Source organism: Schistocerca gregaria, chromosome 3, assembly GCF_023897955.1.
Source record: "Schistocerca gregaria isolate iqSchGreg1 chromosome 3, iqSchGreg1.2, whole genome shotgun sequence".
Lineage (NCBI taxonomy): Eukaryota > Metazoa > Arthropoda > Insecta > Orthoptera > Acrididae > Schistocerca > Schistocerca gregaria.
In genome coordinates this window covers 419558799-419581171 of record NC_064922.1, presented here as the reverse complement: position 1 = coordinate 419581171, position 22373 = coordinate 419558799, and the positions used below count along the sequence as shown (strand labels likewise).

At 44.4% G+C, this 22373-nt stretch overlaps 1 protein-coding gene across 1 annotated transcript in view; it reads left to right on the top strand.

Moving 5' to 3' along the window:
• Positions 1-1013: 1013 nt before the first annotated feature.
• LOC126355397 (solute carrier family 22 member 7-like) overlaps positions 1014-22373 on the top strand; it is a 134603-nt gene continuing 113243 nt past the window's right edge. Inside the window, exons 1-2 of the mRNA XM_050005695.1 lie at positions 1014-1117; positions 17834-17991. Coding sequence (XP_049861652.1) covers positions 1014-1117; positions 17834-17991 — 262 coding nt within the window. The remainder of the gene's footprint in view (positions 1118-17833; positions 17992-22373) is intronic.

Here is a 22373-nt window from a genome sequence, read left to right as displayed (position 1 = left end):
CGACTCTCATCGCTGAAGACGACACGTCTCCATTCGTCCCGCCATTCACGCCTGTCGCGACACCACTGGAGGCGGGCTGTACGATGTTGGGGCGTGAGCGGAAGACGGCCTAACGGTGTGCGGGACCGTAGCCCAGCTTCATGGAGACAGTTGCGAATGGTCCTCCCCGATACCCCAGGAGCAACAGTGTCCCTAATTTGCTGGGAAGTGGCGGTGCGGTCCCCTACGGCACTGCGTAGGATCCTACGGTCTTGGCGTGCATCCGTGCGTCGCTGCGGTCCGGTCCCAGGTCGACGGGCACGTGCACCTTCCGCCGACCACTGGCGACAACATCGATGTACTGTGGAGACCTCACGCCCCACGTGTTGAGCAATTCGGCGGTACGTCCACCCGGCCTCCCGTATGCCCACTATATGCCCTCGCTCAAAGTCCGTCAACTGCACATACGGTTCACGTCCACGCTGTCGCGGCATGCTATCAGTGTTAAAGACTGCGATGGAGCTCCGTATGCCACGGCAAACTGGCTGACACTGACGGCGGCGGTGCACAAATGCTGCGCAGCTAGCGCCATTCGACGGCCAACACCGCGGTTCCTGGTGTGTCCGCTGTGCCGTGCGTGTGATCATTGCTTGTACAGCCCTCTCGCAGTGTCTGGAGCAAGTATGGTGGGTCTGACACACCGGTGTCAATGTGTTCTTTTTTCCATTTCCAGGAGTGTATTTCCGACATTGGTTCCCTGTCTCAGTAAAATATGTTGTGGATCCGCTGTCGCATGTTTCAGTCTGACCAAAAAGGTTTGAGACACCCCGTATGAATCATCTGTTAAAGAATAAGATGGAAACTCATGAATCTGCATCTTTCTGCTCTCACACAGGGAAGGACCGTCCTTTAGCAAGTGCCTGATGTACAACGAGAGCGATGTGCTCCATTTGAGCAACAGGACGGAATCAGTGAAGTGTCAGTACGGATGGGAATACGACAAAACGTGGTTCACCAGGACAGCTCCGTCACAGATGAACTGGGTCTGTGATAACCAGCAGGCTATCAACGACATCTTGTTCTACTCGCAGAATATTGGCGTGGCGCTCGGTTTACTCTTCGGTTACATAGGTGACATGTAAGCAACAATTTCTCTGTACCACATCTAAAGTTAGCAGCAGTTTTTACAGCGTTCTGGTAACTTTGAAGTAATTTCTTGAACTGAGAGGGTGATAGATTTCTGCCATTCCTTTTTTTTTTTTTTTTTTGTGTGTGTGTGTGTGTGTGTGTACTAAGTTCAAGCAAGGCTCGGTCTGCAATTGCACTGAAGCAAGTGGAAAGTGTTGTCACATGAAACGCCAGTCCTACGTTTATCAAATTTTGTTGAGACCATCACAAAACAGGTGCTCTCTAAGACAAAAAAAAGACACGCCATGCAGGAACTATCCGAATGGGACAGAGATCAATAGATGTGATGTACATCCACAGACAACAAACGATTACAACTTCAAAAAAATTGGATGATTTATTGAAGAGGAAGACCTCCAAAAACTGAGCAAGTCACTAAAGCGTTGGTCCACATCCCTCACATGAAAGCAGTTACTCGGCTTGGCACTGATCGACAGAATTGTTGAATGTCCACCGGAGGAGTATGGTGCCAAATTCTGTCCAATTGTCGCGTTATATCGTCAAAATTTAGAGCTGTTTGGAGGTCCCTGCCTATAAGGCTCAAAAAGTTCTCATCTTGGGAGAGATCTGGCTACCTTTGCTGGCCAAGCTAGAAATTGGCATGCACGAAGACAAGCAGTTGAAGCTCTCGGCACGTGCGAGACGGCATTATCTTACTGAAATGTAAGCCCAGGACGGCTTGACATGGAGGTCAAAAACCGGGACGTAGAATATCGTCGACGTACCGCTGTGCTGTAAGTGAGCCGCATTTGATAAGCAAATGGGTCCTACTACGAAATGAAATGGCACCCAAAGACCATCACTCCTTGTTGTGCCGTATGGCGGGCGGCAGTCAGGTACCCCACCATTGCCCGGAGCGTCTCCAATACGTCTTCGCTGGTCATCAGTGGTCAGTTCAAAGCAGGACTCATCACTGAAGACAATTCTACTCCGGTCAATGCGATTCCAAGGCGAAGACGTGCCAACAATTCTATCAGTCAATGCCACGCCTAATAATTGCTTGCATAAGCGCCAGAGGTGGAACAACGCACTATTGACTTGCTTAAGTTCTATCTCTTGAGTAAATGACCCAATTTTTTTGAAATTATAATCATTTGTTTGTCAGTACGTTCGGATAATGCCGTCGTGTTGGGTTGTTTTTTCTGTCTTAGAATGCATAAGCTGATTTAACTTTCCATTAGGAACATATCGACATCAGTATGAGATGTGATGCGAAAGCGGCATGGCACGAGTGATGTGTGATTCAAATACTATCTTGGATTAGCTGTGAAATGGAAGCAAACAACTTTCGAACATCAACTTGAGGAATGTCCTAGTACTCATGAAACAAATACTGTCTGTACATGAAGATTGCTGGCTGGAGGGTGGTATGTAAGTGTAAGTCTTCCCACCGCGTCCCAGACATGTTGTATGGTGATTAGAGATTAGATTAGATTAGTACTTGTTCCATAGATCATGGATACGACACTTCGTAATGATGTGGAACGTGTCAGGTTAATAAAAGGTGTATACAGAACGTATTACATTACACAAAATATTACATGACACTTAATTTTTTTGTGGGGGTTGGGGAAATTACCCACTTACTATATCCAAAAATTCATCGAATGAGTAGAAGGAGTTGCCATTAAGAAATCATTTTAATCTCCTTCTAAATGCTATATGGCTATCTGTCAGACTTTTGATGCTATTAGGTAAGTTACCAAAGACTTTTGTGGCAGCATAATTTACCACCTTCTGAACCAAAGTTAGATTTAACTTTGAGTAGTGAAGATCATCCTTTCTCCTAGTGTTGTAGCCATGTACACTGCTATTACTTCTGAATTCGTTCGGATTGCTAGTATCAAATTTCATAAGTGAATATATATATTGTGAAGCTACAATGAAGATCTCTAGCTCTTTAAATAACTGTCTGCAGGGTGATCTTGGATGAGCTACAGCAATTATTCTGATCACGCGCTTTTGTGCAATGAACGCTCTTTTACTCAATGATGAGTTACCCCAGAATATGATGCCATACGAAAGCAGAGAATGAAAATAGGAATGGTACGCTAATTTACACAGATATATATCGCTAAAATTTGCAATGACCCTAATAGCATAAGTAGTTGAACTCAAATGTTTCAGCAGATCCTCAGTGTGTTTTTTCCAGTTCATCCCCTCACCAATGAGTACACCTAGAAATTTTGAATATTCTACCTTAGCTACCCATTTCTGATCGAAGTCTATATTTATTAATGGTGTCATTCCATTTACTGTGTGGAACTGTATATACTGTGTTTTGTCAAGGTTTAATGAGAGCCCATTTGCAGAGAACTACTTAATGATTTTCTGAGAAACATCGTTTTACAATTTCACCAGTTAATTCTTGTCTGTTGGGTGTGATAGCTATACTTGAATCATCGGCAAAAAGTACCAGCTTTGCATCTTCGTGAATATAGAATGGCAAGTCATTAATATATATTAAGAACAGCAGAGGACCGAAGACCGAACCTTGCGGCACCCCATTCTTGACTGTTCCCCAGTTTGAGAAATCACCAGTTTTTTGTACATTATGTGACTGACAAATCAGGGCCTTCAATAGACATGTCAAAGCATTTCTTAGGGCGTTTAGGGCGTTTAGGGTGTCAACTGAAGTGGGGGGAGGTCTTCAGTTATCTTGTTCGAATATGCCGTTTGGTATCCAGATCATGAAGCGTATAACAACCGAATTAACAATTCTTTCCACACTCTGGTTAGCTTCCAGCGTCTCTTCAATTACCGAATCAGTCCTGTTGTTATAAACAATAGCACTATATAACATGATTTCAGGACTTAGAAAAGTATGGGTCTTGACAGTAGCAGCATTTACTGACCTTTCAGCAAATCGTATAGAGATACGGTGGTGCCGATTTGACCGTCAGAAAGAAAATCGAGCCGCGTCGCTGAACGACACAGAATACCACTCAGTGTTCCAGCCGTCTTTGGCTATACACAATGCTCGCCTCTGTTGTTTGTAGTACACAGAGGTGACAAAACTCGTGGGATAGCGATGTGCACATTTACCGTAGTATCGCCTATGCACGGTATAAAAGAGCCGTGCATTGGCCGAGCTGTGATTTGAACTCAGGTGATTCACGTAGAAAGGTTTCTGATTTGATTATAGCCACACGATGGGAATTAAGGCTTTTAAAGCAGAATAGTAGCTGGCGCTAGAAGCATGGGACCTTCTATTTCGGAAACCGTAAGAGAATTCCATATTCCGTGCTCCACAGTGTGAAGAGCTTGCCGAGAATACCGAAGTGCAGGCATTATGTCTCACCACATACAAACGCAGTGGCTCGCAACCTTCACTCAACAACAGAGAGCAGCTGCGTTTTCGTAGAGTTGTCAGTGCTAACAGACAAGCAGCATTACTTGAAATAACAGCCGAAATCAATGTGGGACGTATGACGAAAGTGTCTGTTAGGACAGTGCTGCGAAATGTGGCGTTAATGGGCTGTGACAGCAGAAGACCGACGCGAGAGTCTTTGCTAACAGCACATCACCTGCAGCGCCTCTCCTAGGCTCGTGACCACATCAACTGGACAGTAGACGACTGGAAAACCGTGGCCTGTCAGATGCGTCCCAGTTTCGCTTGGTAAGACCTGATGGTAGGGTTTGATTGTGGTGGAGACCCCACGAAGACATGCACCCAAGCTGTCGACAAGACACTGCACAATGTTAGGGTCCTCTGGTCCAGCTGAACCGATTATTGACTGGAAATGGTTACTTCCGGTTACTTCGAGACTATATGCACACTTTCATATACTTCATGTCTCCTAACAACGAACGAATATTTATGGATGACAATGCGCTATGTCACCAGGCCGCAGCCGGCCGCTGTGGACGAGGGGTTGTAGGCGCTTCAGTCTGGAACCGCGCTGCTGCTACGGTCGCAGGTTCGAATCCTGCCACGGGCATGGATGTGTGTGATGTCCCTAGGTTAGTTAGTTTTAAGTAGTTCTAAGTCTAGGGGACTGATGACCTCAGATGTTAAGTCCCATAGTACTTAAAGCCATTTGAACCATTTTTCTTCACCAGTTTTTTTGTTCGCTATTGGATTGAGGAACATTTTGGACAATTAAAGCGAATGATCTGGCCACCCGACGAACATGTATGGAACATAATAGAGAGGTCAGTTCGTGCACAAATCCGGCACCAGGAACGCTTTCGCACTTACGGACGGCTGTAGAGGCAAAATGAGTCAATATTTCTGCAGGAGCTTCGAACCAGTTGAGTCCATGCTACGTCGAGTTGCTACACCACGCCGGGCAAGAGGAGGTGCGACACGATATCAACAGGTATCCCATGACTTTTGTCAAAAAAAAGTTCAAATGTGTGTGAAACCTAATGGGACTTAACTGCTAAGGTCATCAGTCCCTAAGCTTACATACGAGTAAACCTAAATTATCCTAAGGACAAACACACACACTCATGGCCAAGGGAGGACTCGAACCTCCGCCGGGACCAGCCGCACAGTCTATGACTGCAGCGCCTCAGACCACTCGGCTAATCCCGCACGGCTGACTTTTGTCACTTCAGTGTATGACGTCAGCTGTGAACGACACATGACAGCTCGAGATCTCGTCGCAAGATTCCAGTTATCTGATCCTAACGGTTCACGATCACACACTGCCCGGATATCGTCTGAACTTTCGTTAGAGCCAACTGAGCAATAATAAGATTTTTTCTTCCTTCTGGAAGTAATGTCGCTCTATTTCCCACATAATTGTCCTGAGTCCATCTCGTCACCATTCGTTCTGCACTGATCTGCGTCAACACCTTCATCTAAACCTATACTTTGCAAGACACATGACGACGTGCGGCAGAGGGTACTTTGTGTAACAGTGTCCCTTTCCTCTCTACCTGTTCCAGTCGCATATGATTCGTGAGAAGTTTCTGGTCTTACCTTGGCGGTCTTTTCATGAGATGTACGTTGGAGGAAACAATATACTGGTTAACTCTTCCAGGAATGTGCGCTCTCGGCATTTTAACAATAGACCATAAAGGGATGCAAGACGCCTCTCTTGCAGCGTCTGCCACTGGAGCTGGCTAGCACCTCTGTGACGCTTCCGTGCTTACTAAGTCGAAGGTTGCCAGTTACTAGGTAGCAATTGCTACTATGAGATGAAAAGTTTGGCATAGTGGCGGGCCGCTTTAAACCAGTCAGAAGATTAATGACTCAAAAACAGATGATCCTATAACGAAACATGCTGCTCTTCTTTCGATCTTTTCTATTTCCTCTACCAGTCCTGTCTGGTACGGATCCGATGCTGAGGGATAGTATTCAAATATTCATCGAACTTTTTTTTTTTTTTTTTTTTTTTTTTTTTTTTTTTTTTTTAAATGGATTACATATCCTGTGGATTCTCCCATTGAATCTCATTCTGATATCTGCCTGACTAACAGTTACCGAGCGAGGTGGCGCAGTGGTTAGCACACTGGACTCGCATTCGGGAGGAAGACGGTTCAATCCCGTCTCCGGCCATCCTGATTTAGGTTTTCCGTGATTTCCCTAAATCGCTTCAGGCAAATGCCGGGATGGTTCCTTTGAAAGGGCACGGCCGATTTCCTTCCCCATCCTCCCTTACCCGAGCTTGCGCTCCGTCTCTAATGACCTCGTTGTCGACGGGACGTTAAACACTAATCTCCTCCTCCTCCTGACTAACAGTTAATTTTATGTGGCTGTCCCATTACAAATCGCTCCGTGCACATACATTTCGTATGGAAGTAACTGCTTCCAAGTGATTGTTCTGCAATTCTGTAATCATACAATAAAGTATATTTCTGTCTTTGCATTCGTACTACGTTACATTTGTTTATGGTGAGGGTCTTGCCACTCCTTACACCAAGCCCTGGTCCGCTGCAGGGCATCCTGCATATCGCTATATTTTTCCAGCGGCGCTACTTCTCTGTATACAACAGCATCATACGCGAAAAGCCTTATGAAATTTCCGATATTATCTACTAAGTCATTTACATACAGGGTGTTACAAAAAGGAACGGCCAAACTTTCAGGAAACATTCCGTACGCACAAAGAAAGAAAATATGCTATGTGGACATGTGTCCGGAAACGCTTACTTTCCATGTTAGAGCTCATTTTATTACTTCTCTTCAAATCACATTAATCATGGAATGGAAACACACAGCAACAGAACGTACCGGCGTGACTTCCAACACTTTGTTACAGGAAATGTTCAAAATGTCCTCCGATGCGCTGATGCAGCCCTGGAGAATGGCGTATTGTATCACAGCCGTCCACAATACGAGCACGAAGAGTCTCTACATTTGGTACCGGGGTTGCGTAGACAAGAGCTTTCAAATGCAACCATAAATGAAAGTCAAGAGGGTTGAGGTCAGGAGAGCGTGGAGGCCATGGAATTGGTCCGCCTCTACCAATCTATCGGTCACCGAATCTGCTGTTGAGAAGCGTACGAACACTTCGACTGAAATGTGCAGAAGCTCCATCGTGCATGTTGTGTCGTACTTGTAAAGGCATATGTTCTAGCAGCACAGGTAGAGTATCCCGAATGAAATCATGGCGGGGAATCGAGGAAGTACATACTGACGAAACTAAAATCAGCTCTAACATGGAAATTAAGCGTTTCCGGACACATGTCCACATAACATATTTTCTTTATTTGTGTGTGAGGAATGTTTCCTGAAAGTTTGGCCGTTCCTTTTTGTAACACCTAGTATATTGTGAAAAGTAATGGGCCTGCAACAAGCGCACGCCCGAAACCACTTTTATGTATGAAGATTTCTCTCCGTTCGGAATGACATGCCGTGTTGTGTGTTTGCCAGAAGCTCCTCTGTCCAGTTACACAGATGGTCTGATATTCCATAGGCTCGTATTTTGTTGATAAGGCGACAGTGCAAAACTATATCGTGAGCCTTCCATGAGTCAAGGAACACAGTCTCTATCTGGGCGCCTGCATCTACTGCGTTTCAGACGTTCTTTGTTTTCGGAAACCATGTCGGATCCTACAGAGGAGATTTCCTGTCTCTAGAAACGTCGTAATACGCGAACATAAAACATGTTCCAAAACTGTACAGCAGATCGACGTTAGAGATATGGTACTACAAATTTGTACATCTATACGCAGACCCCCCCCCCCCCCCCCCCCCCCATGAACCATGGACCTTGCCGTTGGTGGGGAGGCTTGCGTGCCTCAGCGATACAGATGGCCGTACAGTAGGTGCAACCACAACGGAGGGGTATCTGTTGAGAGGCCAGACAAACGTGTGGTTCCTGAAGAGGGGCAGCAGCCTTTTCAGTAGTTGCAGGGGCAACAGTCTGGATGATTGACTGATCTGGCCTTGCAACATTAACCAAAACGGCCTTGCTGTGCTGGTACTGCGAACGGCTGAAAGCAAGGGGAAACTACAGCCGTAATTTTTCCCGAGGACATGCAGCTTTACTGTATGATTAAATGATGATGGCATCCTCTTGGGTAAAATATTCCGGAGGTGAAATAGTCCCCCATTCGGATCTCCGGGCGGGGACTACTCAGGAGGATGTCGTTATCAGGAGAAAGAAAACTGGCGTTCTACGGATCGGAGCGTGGAATATCAGATCCCTTAATCGGGCAGGTAGGTTAGAAAATTTAAAAAGGGAAATGGATAGGTTAAAGTTAGATATAGTGGGAATTAGTGAAGTTCGGTGGCAGGAGGAACAAGACTTCTGGTCAGGTGACTACAGGGTTATAAACACAAAATCAAATAGGGGTAATGCAGGAGTAGGTTTAATAATGAATAGGAAAATAGGAATGCGGGTAAGCTACTACAAACAGCATAGTGAACGCATTATTGTGGCCAAGATAGATACGAAGCCCACACCTACTACAGTAGTACAAGTTTATATGCCAACTAGCTCTGCAGATGATGAAGAAATTGAAGAAATGTACGATGAAATAAAAGAAATTATTCAGATAGTGAAGGGAGACGAAAATTTAATAGTAATGGGTGACTGGAATTCGAGTGTAGGAAAAGGGAGAGAAGGAAACATAGTAGGTGAATATGGATTGGGGCTAAGAAATGAAAGAGGAAGCCGCCTAGTAGAATTTTGCACAGAGCACAACTTAATCATAGCTAACACTTGGTTTAAGAATCATGAAAGAAGGTTGTATACGTGGAAGAACCCTGGAGATACTAAAAGGTATCAGATAGATTATATAATGGTAAGACAGAGATTTAGGAACCAGGTTGTAAATTGTAAGACATTTCCAGGGGCAGATGTGGACTCTGACCACAATCTATTGGTTATGACCTGTAGATTAAAACTGAAGAAACTGCAAAAATGTGGGAAATTAAGGAGATGGGACCTGGATAAACTGAAAGAACCAGAGGTTGTACAGAGTTTCAGAGAGAGCATAAGGGAACAATTGACAGGAATAGGGGAAAGAAATACAGTAGAAGAAGAATGGGTAGCTCTGAGGGATGTAGTAGTGGAGGCAGCAGAGGAAAAAGTAGGTACAAAGACGAGGGCTGCTAGAAATCCTTGGGTAACAGAAGAAATATTGAATTTAATTGATGAAAGGAGAAAATATAAAAATGCAGTAAATGGAGCAGGCAAAAAGGAATACAAACGTCTCAAAAATGAGATCGACAGGAAGTGCAAAATGGCTAAACAGGGATGGCTAGAGGACAAATGTAAGGATATAGAAGCTTATCTCACTAGGGGTAAGATAGATACTGCCTACAGGAAAATTAAAGAGACCTTTGGAGAGAAGAGAACCACGTGTATGAATATCAAGAGCTCAGATGGCAGCCCAGTTCTAAGCAAAGAAGGGAAGGCAGAAAGGTGGAAGGAGTATATAGAAGGTTTATACAAGGGCGATGTACTTGAGGACAATATTATGGAAATAGAAGAGGATGTAGATGAAGACGAAATGGGAGATACGATACTGCGTGAAGAGTTTGACAGAGCACTGAAAGACCTGAGTCGAAACAAGGCCCCCGGAGTAGACAACATTCCATTAGAACTACTGACGGCCTTGGGAGAGCCAGTCATGACAAAACTCTACCAGCTGCTGAGCAAGATGTATGAGACAGGCGAAATACCCTCAGACTTCAAGAAGAATATAATAATTCCAATCCCAAAGAAAGCAGGTGCTGACAGATGTGAAAATTACCGAACTATCAGTTTAATAAGCCACGGCTGCAAAATACTAACGCGAATTCTTTACAGACGAATGGAAAAACTGGTAGATGCAGACCTCGGGGAGGATCAGTTTGGATTCCGTCGAAATGTTGGAACACGTGAGGCAATACTGACCTTACGACTTATCTTAGAGGAAAGATTAAGAAAAGGCAAACCTACGTTTCTAGCATTTGTAGACTTAGAGAAAGCTTTTGACAATGTTGACTGGAATACTCTCTTTCAAATTCTAAAGGTGGCAGGGGTAAAATACAGGGAGCGAAAGGCTATTTATAATTTGTACAGAAACCAGATGGCAGTAATAAGAGTCGAGGGGCATGAAAGGGAAGCAGTGGTTGGGAAAGGAGTGAGACAGGGTTGTAGCCTCTCCCCGATGTTATTCAATCTGTATACTGAGCAAGCAGTAAAGGAAACAAAAGAAAAATTTGGAGTAGGTATTAAAATTCATGGAGACGAAGTAAAAACTTTGAGGTTCGCCGATGACATTGTAATTCTGTCAGAGACGGCAAAGGACTTGGAAGAGCAGTTGAACGGAATGGACAGTGTCTTGAAAGGAGGATATAAGATGAACATTAACAAAAGCAAAACGAGGATAATGGAATGTAGTCAAATTAAATCGGGTGATGCTGAGGGAATTAGATTAGGAAATGAGACACTTAAAGTAGTAAAGGAGTTTTGCTATTTAGGAAGTAGAATAACTGATGATGGTCGAAGTAGAGAGGATATAAAATGTAGACTGGCAATGGCAAGGAAAGCGTTTCTGAAGAAGAGAAATTTGTTAACATCGAATATAGATTTATGTATCAGGAAGTCGTTTCTGAAAGTATTTGTTTGGAGTGTAGCCATGTATGGAAGTGAAACATGGACAATAACTAGTTTGGACAAGAAGAGAATAGAAGCTTTCGAAATGTGGTGCTACAGAAGAATACTGAAGATAAGGTGGATAGATCACGTAACTAATGAGGAGGTATTGAATAGGATTGGGGAGAAGAGAAGTTTGTGGCACAACTTGACTAGAAGAAGGGATCGGTTGGTAGGACATGTTTTGAGGCATCAAGGGATCACAAATTTAGCATTGGAGGGCAGCGTGGAGGGTAAAAATCGTAGAGGGAGACCGAGAGATGAGTACACTAAGCAGATTCAGAAGGATGAAGGTTGCAGTAGGTACTGGGAGATGAAGCAGCTTGCACAGGATAGAGTAGCATGGAGAGCTGCATCAAACCAGTCTCAGGACTGAAGACAACAACAACAACATACGGAGACCCCTCTTGGAAACGAGAATGACCTGTGACTTTTTGCAATCATTAGGAACTCTTCACTCTCTAGAGACCTATGGTACACTGCTGCTTCAATAGAGGCAATCTCTTTCGCATACTCTGTGCTGAGTCGTACTGGTATCCTTCAGGTGCAGTAGCCTAGCCTGTGTTGAGCGATTTCAGTTGCTTTTATATCCCTCGTACACTTTTTCCATATTTATCATTTTGTCGTTCGTGAGACGATTTCAGGAAGGAACTACAATATGATCTTCTCTCGTGCAACAGTTTTTGAACAACACGTCCAGTACTTCGGACTTCCATGTACCATTCTCTGTTTTAGTGCCATTATGAGCACAGAGATTCTGTACAGATGGCTCCGATTTGTTTACTGATTTGACGTAACATAGAACTTCTTACGATTTTCTGTCAAGTTAGTAGCTACTTTTACTTTCGTATTCGTTCAACGCTTCACACACATACCTCCTTACGTTAATTTTGGCTTCGTTTATTTTTTTTTTAATTTGTGGGACTTTGGCTGCTTTTAAATTTGCAATGAAGCTCTCTCTGCTTTCGTAACAGCTTCCTAACGCGGTTGCCAAACGGCGGTGCGTCTTTTCCATCCTTACAATTTTGCTCGGTACACATTTGTCTAAAGCGCGTTGTACGATGCTCTTGAACTTTGTCCATTGATGCTCAACATTGTCAGTACTCTATATGAAATTTTCGTGAAGATGTGTCATTTAATCTTAAATTTGTCTATTGTCTCTTGTGCTAAACAGAAAGATCTTCCTGCCTATCTTTGTATCCCTATTAACAACCGTATTTCGTGATGCTGTAACAGCCTTATCATCACTGTTTCTCTGTTCTACACAAGCTGAGTCGAAAAGTTCGGGCACATTAGCCACCATCAGTATTAAGATGCTACCTTCTCTGACTAACCGCTCAAGGTAATTTTCGGACAAGGCACTTAACCACAATTTCACATGCTTCTCTGTCCCTACTACCCTTCCTAATAATTTGAGCCTCCCAGTCTATAGCTAGTAAGTTAATATCGCCTCCTAAAACTATAAAATGACCAGGAAATTTACGCGAAATACTCAAATGGCTCTGAGCACTATGAGACTCAACATCTGAGGTCATTAGTCCCCAAGAACTTAGAACTACTTAAACCGAACTAACCTAAGGAGATCACACACATCCATGCCTGAAGCAGGATTCGAACCTGCGACCGTAGCGGTCGCGCGGTTCCATATTGAAGCGCCTATAACCGCTCGGCCACACCGGCCGGCTTACGCGAAATACTCTCCAAGTTTCCCCTCAGCTTTTCCGCCACTACTGTTGCTGGAGCAGCGATTCTATAAAGGCGCCGATGACCATGTTAGAGCCACCTTTCAACTTATCTTCACCCAAATTATTTCGCATTCAGAGTCTGAACTAATTTCACTAGACATTATCGTATTTTATATTGCTATGAACACACCTCCACCATCAGCGTTCAACTTATCTTTGCAATAAACATTTGAGTAGGAGTTTAACCTCTGGTTTCTCCCAGTTTTCCTTCCTAAGTACTATGTGGGCATTATTACCTTTTGTAAGCAAGGTTAGTTCCGGGACCTTTCCATAGATGCTCTTGCTATTAAGTAACAATACATTAACATTTCTTTCTCATATCTCCTACAATGTATGCTACTCTGTTTGGACTCAGAGAGTATCTTGTCAAGCCTGTGAGGGATCTCTCTCTCCTAATGAACCCACATACGCACGCCTTATGTACTACGCTACCCTACCAGCTGCTTTTTGCATGTAGTGCTTCCCTGACCTATTAAAAGGCACTCTATTGTTCCCCACCCGATAGCGGTGGTGGAGAAATTTGCATCCGATACCAGATTGCACTGCGTCTCTGGTTCATGGTTTCCACTCTGCTCCAAACCAGAAGAGCGCTGTCGGTTCTGGAAACGGTGCTTCAAAACGATACGCTGTTTTCACCGTGCGGGCGAGGTTACCTGTCTTCACCAGCCCAGCCAGCCGCTTGTAGGAATCGAGGCTTTACAGCGAATTTCCTGCGCTATCTACCGCTGTGATGCTCTCATGTCTCTATCGCAAATTATGCGACCTTTCTGTAAATCCGAAGAATGGCCATAGCGTAAGCTACACGCGCACATCATCCGGACGTATTGTGTTACCATTTACGGCTGATGAGAAGTTCCAGCTAATATTAACAATATTAGTTCCACTAACGTTACAAACCCCCCAACAGCTGTCACGTATGCATACTGTTCTTCATCTATTGGAATAGCTGTTTTCTGTTCTTGAAAATAAGTCGTCATATGGATGAAAATTTAATCAGTGTCCCAATTAGACATGTACGAGGGTAATCCCAAAAGTAAGGTCCCCTATTTTTTATAATTACATAGACCCGTTTATTACTACACTCCTGGAAATTGAAATAAGAACACCGTGAATTCATTGTCCCAGGAAGGGGAAACTTTATTGACACATTCCTGGGGTCAGATACATCACATGATCACACTGACAGAACCACAGGCGCATAGACACAGGCAACAGAGCATGCACAATGTCGGCACTAGTACAGTGTATATCCACCTTTCGCAGCAATGCAGGCTGCTATTATCCCATGGAGACGATCGTAGAGATGCTGGATGTAGTCCTGTGGAACGGCTTGCCATGCCATTTCCACCTGGCGCCTCAGTTGGACCAGCGTTCGTGCTGGACGTGCAGACCGCGTGAGACGACGCTTCATCCAGTCCCAAACATGCTCAATGGGGGACAGATCCGGAGATCTTGCTGGACAGGGTAGTTGACGTACACCTTCTAGAGCATGTTGGGTGGCACGGGATACATGCGGACGTGCATTGTCCTGTTGGAACAGCAAGTTCCCTTGCCGGTCTAGCAATGGTAGAAAAATGGGTTCGATGACGGTTTGGATGTACCGTGCACTATTCAGTGTCCCCTCGACGATCACCAGAGGTGTACGGCCAGTGTAGGAGATCGCTCCCCACACCATGATGCCGGGTGTTGGCCCTGTGTGCCTCGGTCGTATGCAGTCCTGATTGTGGCGCTCACCTGCACGGCGCCAAACACGCATACGACCATCATTGGCACCAAGGCAGAAGCGACTCTCATCGCTGAAGACGACACGTCTCCATTCGTCCCTCCATTCACGCCTGTCGCGACACCACTGGAGGCGGGCTGCACGATGTTGGGGCGTGAGCGGAAGACGGCCTAGCGGTGTGCGGGACCGTAGCCCAGCTTCATGGAGACGGTTGCGAATGGTCCTCGTCGATACCCCAGGAGCAACAGTGTCCCTAATTTGTGGGAAGTGGCGATGCGGTCCCCTACGGCACTGCGTAGGATCCTACGGTCTTGGCGTGCATCCGTGCGTCGCTGCGGTCCGGTCCCAGGTCGACGGGCACGTGCACCTTCCGCCGACCACTGGCGACAACATCGATGTACTGTGGAGACCTCACGCCCCACGTGTTGAGCAATTCGGCGGTACGTCCACCCGGCCTCCCGCATGCCCACTATACGCCCTCGCTCAAAGTCCGTCAACTGCACATACGGCTCACGCCAACGCTGTCGCGGCATGCTACCAGTATTAAAGACTGCGATGGAGCTCCGTATGCCACGGCAAACTGGCTGACACTGACGGCGGCGGTGCACAAATGCTGCGCAGCTAGCGCCATTCGACGGCCAACACCGCGGTTCCTGGTGTGTCCGCTGTGCCGTGCGTGTGATCATTGCTTGTACAGCCCTCTCGCAGTGTCTGGAGCAAGTATGGTGAGTCTGACACACCGGTGTCAATGCGTTCTTTTTTCCACTTCCAGGAGTGTACAATGGTTTACATCAGTTTACAGCTTGAACATTTAGCTATTTTCGACATAATCACCTTTTCTGTCGATGCATTTTTGTAGACGCTCTGGCAGTTTTATGTATGCCCAGCTCCGCGGCTTTTGCGAAGAAGGATGCCGCCACTGGCGTGTTTGTTGCTTGGTCTCAGGTGTAAAGTGGTATGGCCAGGTTTCGTCACACGTGACAATTGAGTCCAGAAAGTTGTCCTGTTCGGTTGCAAGGCGGTGAAGAAATGCGCAAGAAGCATCAGCTCGTCGCCGCATGTGGTCCTCAGTCAGCATGCGTGGCATCCATCTGTTGCACACCTTCCGGTAGTTCAAAGTTTCCGTTAAAATTCTGTGAGCGGTGCTTCGGGAAACCTCAGGAACCAACGTGCAGAGATCATCCAGGGTGATCCGCCGATTTCCACGCATACTTCGCCCAATCTTCAAGACTGTCTCCTCAGAAATTGATGGTCTCCCTTTGCGTTGAAAAACCGAATAACTGCTCGCAATTCGCACTTGGCGGTAACATCCAACGGGATCTCCATTCTCAACAACTGCCAAGCCAAGACTTAGCGCCTTAGTGCAGCGTGCGCATGTTTACACACAGTGCGTGAAGCGCTCTTCATAACAGTGTGACCAACTGCCACACAAACAGAGTTCTGTACTTATAAAAAAAAAAACTTTTGGGATTATCCTCCTAGATACTGGACTGCAAGTACGGTAGCGTTTGGAGCAACACTTTTCGTTTATAACTATCTATGTGCTTTAATAATTAAGATCATCCTGTACATCGCCATAGTTTAGTCGTCTAAGGCTCTATATACTGTAAAGTTCTTTAATGGTGATTTTACTGTGTAATGTGTTGTTGAGCAAATGATGTGCTTAATCAGTTTTACTGGAATCCATGGAAAAATTAAACAACCTAATCTGGAAAAACCAGTATGTAATGCCTATAATGAACTCAATCCCTCTGAAATTTACTCAGTCTCGTGTGCACCAAGTTCTATGGCCCTGTGCAATAAACTGATAAAATTCCCTATGCAAATAAACAATGAAATACATTTTCCATAGCTCTTGAGTCGCAACGGACATTATCTTGTTATTCTGTTTTCTTCACAGTAGGCATACAAAATAGTCACTCTTGGCACAGAGAAGTGCAACGCTGCCCGTAAAATACAAATAACGTCAGGATATTAGTTGATAAATGAATAACCTTGCAAATGTTCAGTGATAATTTTGGGTATTGCCTGAGCACTTTGCAATGCTATGCGCAATGAAACTGTTACAAACATTAATATTTTTCTGATTCTGGTTGAAAAATAATTTCTTTAAAAAAATACTCATTGAATTTAAACAAACACGACATGAGGTTCTGATAACAGGATATGCTAAGAACAATATCTTCAGTTCGAAAATTGTATTCAAAGTAAAGTTTCTCCTCCACAAAATCTAATATTTAACACTTTACGTTAACTTCAAAATCAGTGAACTTCACAATTGTTCTACAATTCTCACTTACAGACATAATTAAAGACACTTGGATTGTTAAACGACAAAAGTCTAACCTCGTTTAACAAAATAGATTCCAAAATTTCATTTGTCTGTATCAGGATTACAAAACACAAAAAATATTACAAATCGGACACACCTAATCAACCTATACAATGGCAAATACTTGGTTCCTACATTCAAGGGTCAGTACTGTAAAAATAACAAAAGCCACATTGCGTTGCTGCATACTTAGAACTAAATATACAAAATTTCATTACCTTACAAAACTGTATTATGCTCCGTCCATAGGCCAACAGCTAAATTCTCTTACATCCTACCTTTAACAGAGTGCAACGGCAACTGCTACTGCGCTCCGCGCGCTCCTATTTACAGTCGATTCTGCCACTCAGGCAACATCTTTTGTTCAGCTTTGCCAAAGATACAGTCTCTCCTAGGTATGATAACCATTTCATGTCATTTTTCACGAAATATTGTATAAAATCGGGCTCACGTAAAAGTGGACCCTTCACAATACCAGTGAGAGGCTTCAGCTGGATATGGCGTGGTGAAGACACTTATGAACTCTCTTCCACACCAAACTGAGGCTATTACCGGAGCCAGAGGGGGTACAGAACATGGCTGTGAAATGGCTGGACACAGCCAATAGCATCGTTTCCGGCTCTCCAGGTTTGATAGTCCCGGAAGAAAACTCCTGTGAAGTTTGGAAAGTAGGAGAGAGGTCCTGGCAAAATAAAACCTGTAAAATCAGTGGAGAGTGGATAGCTCCCTCGGTGTGCGCACTGCCACTGAGAGGCAAGGTTCCTGGCTGTAGTCACGAATCAGTTTTGATTTGGCAGGAAGTATGAGGTGTTTGTGAGTGCAGGTACGGCCGGCGCCCGCAGCAGCTCCTGTGCCTGGTCGCCCACGTGGCCAGCAGGCTGCTGATCTTCCTCGCTCCAGACGTCGTTGTACTCTTCATCCTGGCCGAGTCCCTGGTGTCAGCCGTCGCTGGACCTATGCTAGAGTCTGCCTTGGCCGTTGGTGAGTTCTTTAGCTTTTAGCTTCACTTTCATAAGTCTGACACCTTGTGTTACTCAGTAAATTTGAAGACCGGTATGTAGTCTGTGTATTTTGTGGTCTCAGCCTAGAGCCAAATGTGTAATTGACACTGACCAATCACTCACCCTAGTCTAAGGGTCGCGTCTTATATTAGTAATAAAAGCGTCCTCGGGTCAGGTTTCCAAACCCGCCAGCGCTTAAATCTTGATTAATTATCAGCCGGGCAATGACTTCCGGCGTAAGACGTGACCCTCATTCGAACAACGGCACTGTCAAAGAGGGCGAAGGAGCGGACAGAGGTTCAGGCCACTACCATGTCCTTCGGGTGGGAAACTGCCCCTAAAGGTGGAAAAATCAGCAATGATCAAAGGCATGGGGATGAAAAAGGCAATGGAAACCACTTCTGCACAGGTACATAACGTATATCCACAGTATATGGTGCCTGCAATTGAAAAAGTGTCATGATCAACTCTCTGTTGGCAAAAGATTCCGGAGTAGTCCCTTATTCGTATCTCTGGGAGGGGACTGCCAAAAGCGAGGTGTCCCTGAGAAAAAGACTGAATAGCCAACGAAAGGAAATCATTCTGAGAGTCGGGGCGTGGAATGTGAGAAGCTTGGATCGAGTAGGGAAGCTAAAAAATCTGAAAAGGGAAATACAAAGTACCAATCTAGGTACAGTAGGAGTCAGTGAAGTGAAATGGAAAAAAGGTCAGGATTTCTGGCCAGATGAGAAAAGGGTGATGTCAACAGCAGCAGAAAATGGTATAACGGGATTAGGATTTGCTATGAGTAGGAAGGTAGGGCAGAGAGTGTTACTGTGAACAGTTCAGTGACAGGGCTGTTCTTATTAGAACTGACAACAACCCAACACCGCCAACGATAATTCAGCTATACATGCTGACGTCGATAGCTGAAGATGAGACAGCGAAAGTATATGAGGATACTGAAAGGGTAACGCAGTACGTAAAGAGAGACGAAAACCTAGTAGTCATGGGGGACTGGAATGCGGTTTTAGGGAATGAAGCAGAAGAGAATGTTACAGGGGAATATGGGTTTGGGACAAGGAATGAGATGCGAAAAAGACTAATTGAGTTCTTTGATAAATTTCAGCTAGTAATAGCGAATACTCATTTTAAGAAACACGAGAGGAGGAGGTATTCTTGGAAAGGTCGGGTGATGCGAGAAGATTTCAATTGGATTAGTTCATGGTCAGATATAGGTTCTGAAATCAGATGCTGGATTGTAAGACGTACAGGAGCAAATATAGACTCAGATCACAATGCGGTAGTGACGAAGACTAGGCTAAAGTTTACGAAACTAGACGAGAAGAATCAATATGCAAAGTAGTGTGATACGGATGAACTGAGGAATGACGAGATACGCTTGCTTCTCTAAGGCTATAGATACAACAGTAAGGAATAGTTCAGTAGTTGGTACACCTGAAGAAAAATGGACATCTCGTAAATGGGCAATCACAGTAGTTGGAAAGAAAAAACATATACAAAAAAGGTAACTGCAAAGACACCATGGATAACAAAAGAAATACGTCAGTTGATCCATGAATGAATGAAGTACAAATATGTCCAGGGAAATTTAGGAATACCTAAATTCAAGTCGCTGAAGTTTGAAATAAATAGAAAGTGCAGGGAAGCTAAGAAGGAATGGCTGCATGAAAATTTTGAAGAAATCGGAAAAGAAATGTTTGTTGTAAAGACTGGCGCAGCATGTAGGAAAGTCAAAATAACTTTCGGGGAAATTAAAAGCAAGGGTGATAACATTAAGACTGCAACGCAGAGGAGAGAGCGGATAAGTGGAAAGAGTACATTGAAGGGCTCTACGAGGGGAAAGATTTGTCTGATGAGCTGGAAGAAGAAACAGGAGTCGATTTAGAAGAGATAGGGGATCCAGTATTAGAACCAGAATTTAAGAGAGCTTTGGAGGACTTAAGGTCAAATAAGGCGGAAGGAATAGATAAAATTCCATCATAGGGGGAAGTGGCAACAAAACGACTATTCACGTTATTGTGCAGATTGTATGAGTCAGGCGACATACTATCTGACTTTCGGAAAAATATCATCCACACCATTCCGAAGACTGCAAGATCTGAAAAATGCGATAATTATCGCACAATAAGATTAATAGCTCATGCATCCAAGTTGCTCGCAAGAATAATATACACAAGAATGGAAAATAAAATTAAGGATCTGATAGATGATCAGTTTGGTTTTAGGAAAGGTAAAGGCACCAGAGAGGCAATTCCGACGTTGCGGTCGATGATACGATTTGTCGAACTTGAAAAAGCGTTCGACAATGTAAAATGATGCAAGATGTTCGGAATTCTGAGAAAAACAGGGGTAATATATAGGGAGAGAATTGTAATATACAATAGGTACAAGAGCCGAGACGGAATAATAAGATTGGACGACCAAGAACGAAGTTCTCAGATTAAAAAGAGTGTAACACAGGGATGTAGTCTTTCACCCTTACTGTTCAATACGTACATCGAAGAAGCAATGGTGGAGATTAAAGGAAGGTTCAGGAGTGAAATTAAAATTCAAGGTGACAGGATATCAGTGATACGATTCGCTGATGACATTGCTATCCTGAATGAAAGTGAAGAAGAATTACATGATTTGATGGATGGAATGAACAATCTGATGAGTACAGATTATGGATTGAGAGTAAATCAAAGAAAGGTGAAAGTAATGAGAAGTAGCAGAAACGATAACAGTGAGAAACTTAACATCAGGATTGATTGTCTGAAGCAATTGAAGTTAAGGAATTCAGCTACCTAGGCAGCAAAATAACAAATGGCGGACAGAGCAAGGAGGATATCAAAAGCAGACTAGCAATAGCAAAAAGGGCATTCCAGGCCAAGAGAAGTCTAGTAGTATGAAACATAGGCCTTAATCTGAGAAAGAAATTTCTGAGAATGTATGTCTGGAGAACAGCATTGTGTGGTAGTGAAACATGGTCTGAGGAGAAAACTGGAAGAGAAGAGAATCGAAGCATTTGAGATGTGGTGCTAAGACGAATGTTGAAAATTAGGTGGACTGATAAGGTAAGGAATGAGGAGTTTCTGCGCGGAATCGGAGAGAAAAGGAACATATGGGTAACACTGATAAGGACATCCGTTAAGACATCAGGGAATTACTTCCATGGTAGTAGAGGGAGCTGTAGAGGGCTAAAACTGTAGAGGAAGACAGAGATTGGAATACATTCAGCAAATAATTGAGGACGTTGGCTGGTTGGCTGCAATTACTACTCTGAGATGAAGAGGTTGGCACGCGAGAGAAATTCGTGGTGGGCCACATCGAACCGGTCAGAAGGCTGATGACTAAAAAAGGGGTCAGTCAGGAGAGCTGAGTGATTTCGAACGTGGGCTACTCATGGATGTCACCTGAGTAACGAGGGAGCTGAAGGTGGTTGTAAAACATAGCATGAAATCCGGGAAAGGAGTCACTCGTGTGTTGCAAGTTGCTCCCAAGAGTCCAGCAAGAGCAATGACTGTGCGTAGTAAGTTAAAAATAACAGCGTAAACATTTCCGTAGCCAGTTCTAAGCGAAGCTAGAGGTGGTGTAAAGAGGACGCCACTAGGCAATGAATAACTGGAAAAGAGTGATCTGAACTGATGAGTCGCGCTATATCTTGTGGAAATTCTAAGGAAGGGATTGGGTTTGGAAAAAAACCTGGAAAACTTTACCTACAGAGAAGTACAGAGAAAGTGGAAGTGTTTTTCATCGGTAGGGTATAGTCCCCATATTGTACTTAAGAAACGCTGATAGGGAAGGACACGAACGCATTTTACAACATTGTGTATTACGTACAGTAGAGGAACAGTTCGAATGCAATGATTACTGTTATCAGCAAGACAGTGCCCTCTGTCTTAAAGGCCGACCGGTGTGACCGAGCGGTTCTAAGCTCTTCAGTTTGGAACCGCGCGACCGCTACGGTCGCAGGTTCGAATCCTGGCTCGGGCATGGATTTGTGTGATGTCTTTAGGTTAGTTAGGATTATGTAGTTCTAAGTTCTAGGGGACTGAGGACCTCAGATGTTAAATTCCATAGTGTTCAGAGCCGTTTGAACCATTTTTTGTCATAAAGCAGCATCTGTGAGCCAATGGTTTGTGGACAATCATATCTCTGAAATAAACTGGTATGTCCAGGGCCCTGACTTGAAGCCAATGGAACACCTCTGGGATGCGCTAGAACGTCAATTTCGCTCCAGACCCCAGCGTCCAACAGAACTATGTTTTCTGATTTAAGCCCTTGAGGCAGAATGTGCTGCCATTCGTCCACAGACATCCAGGCACCTTACGAAAGTATCCCCAGCTGAGATCAAGTCGTCGTAAAGAAGAAGGCTTG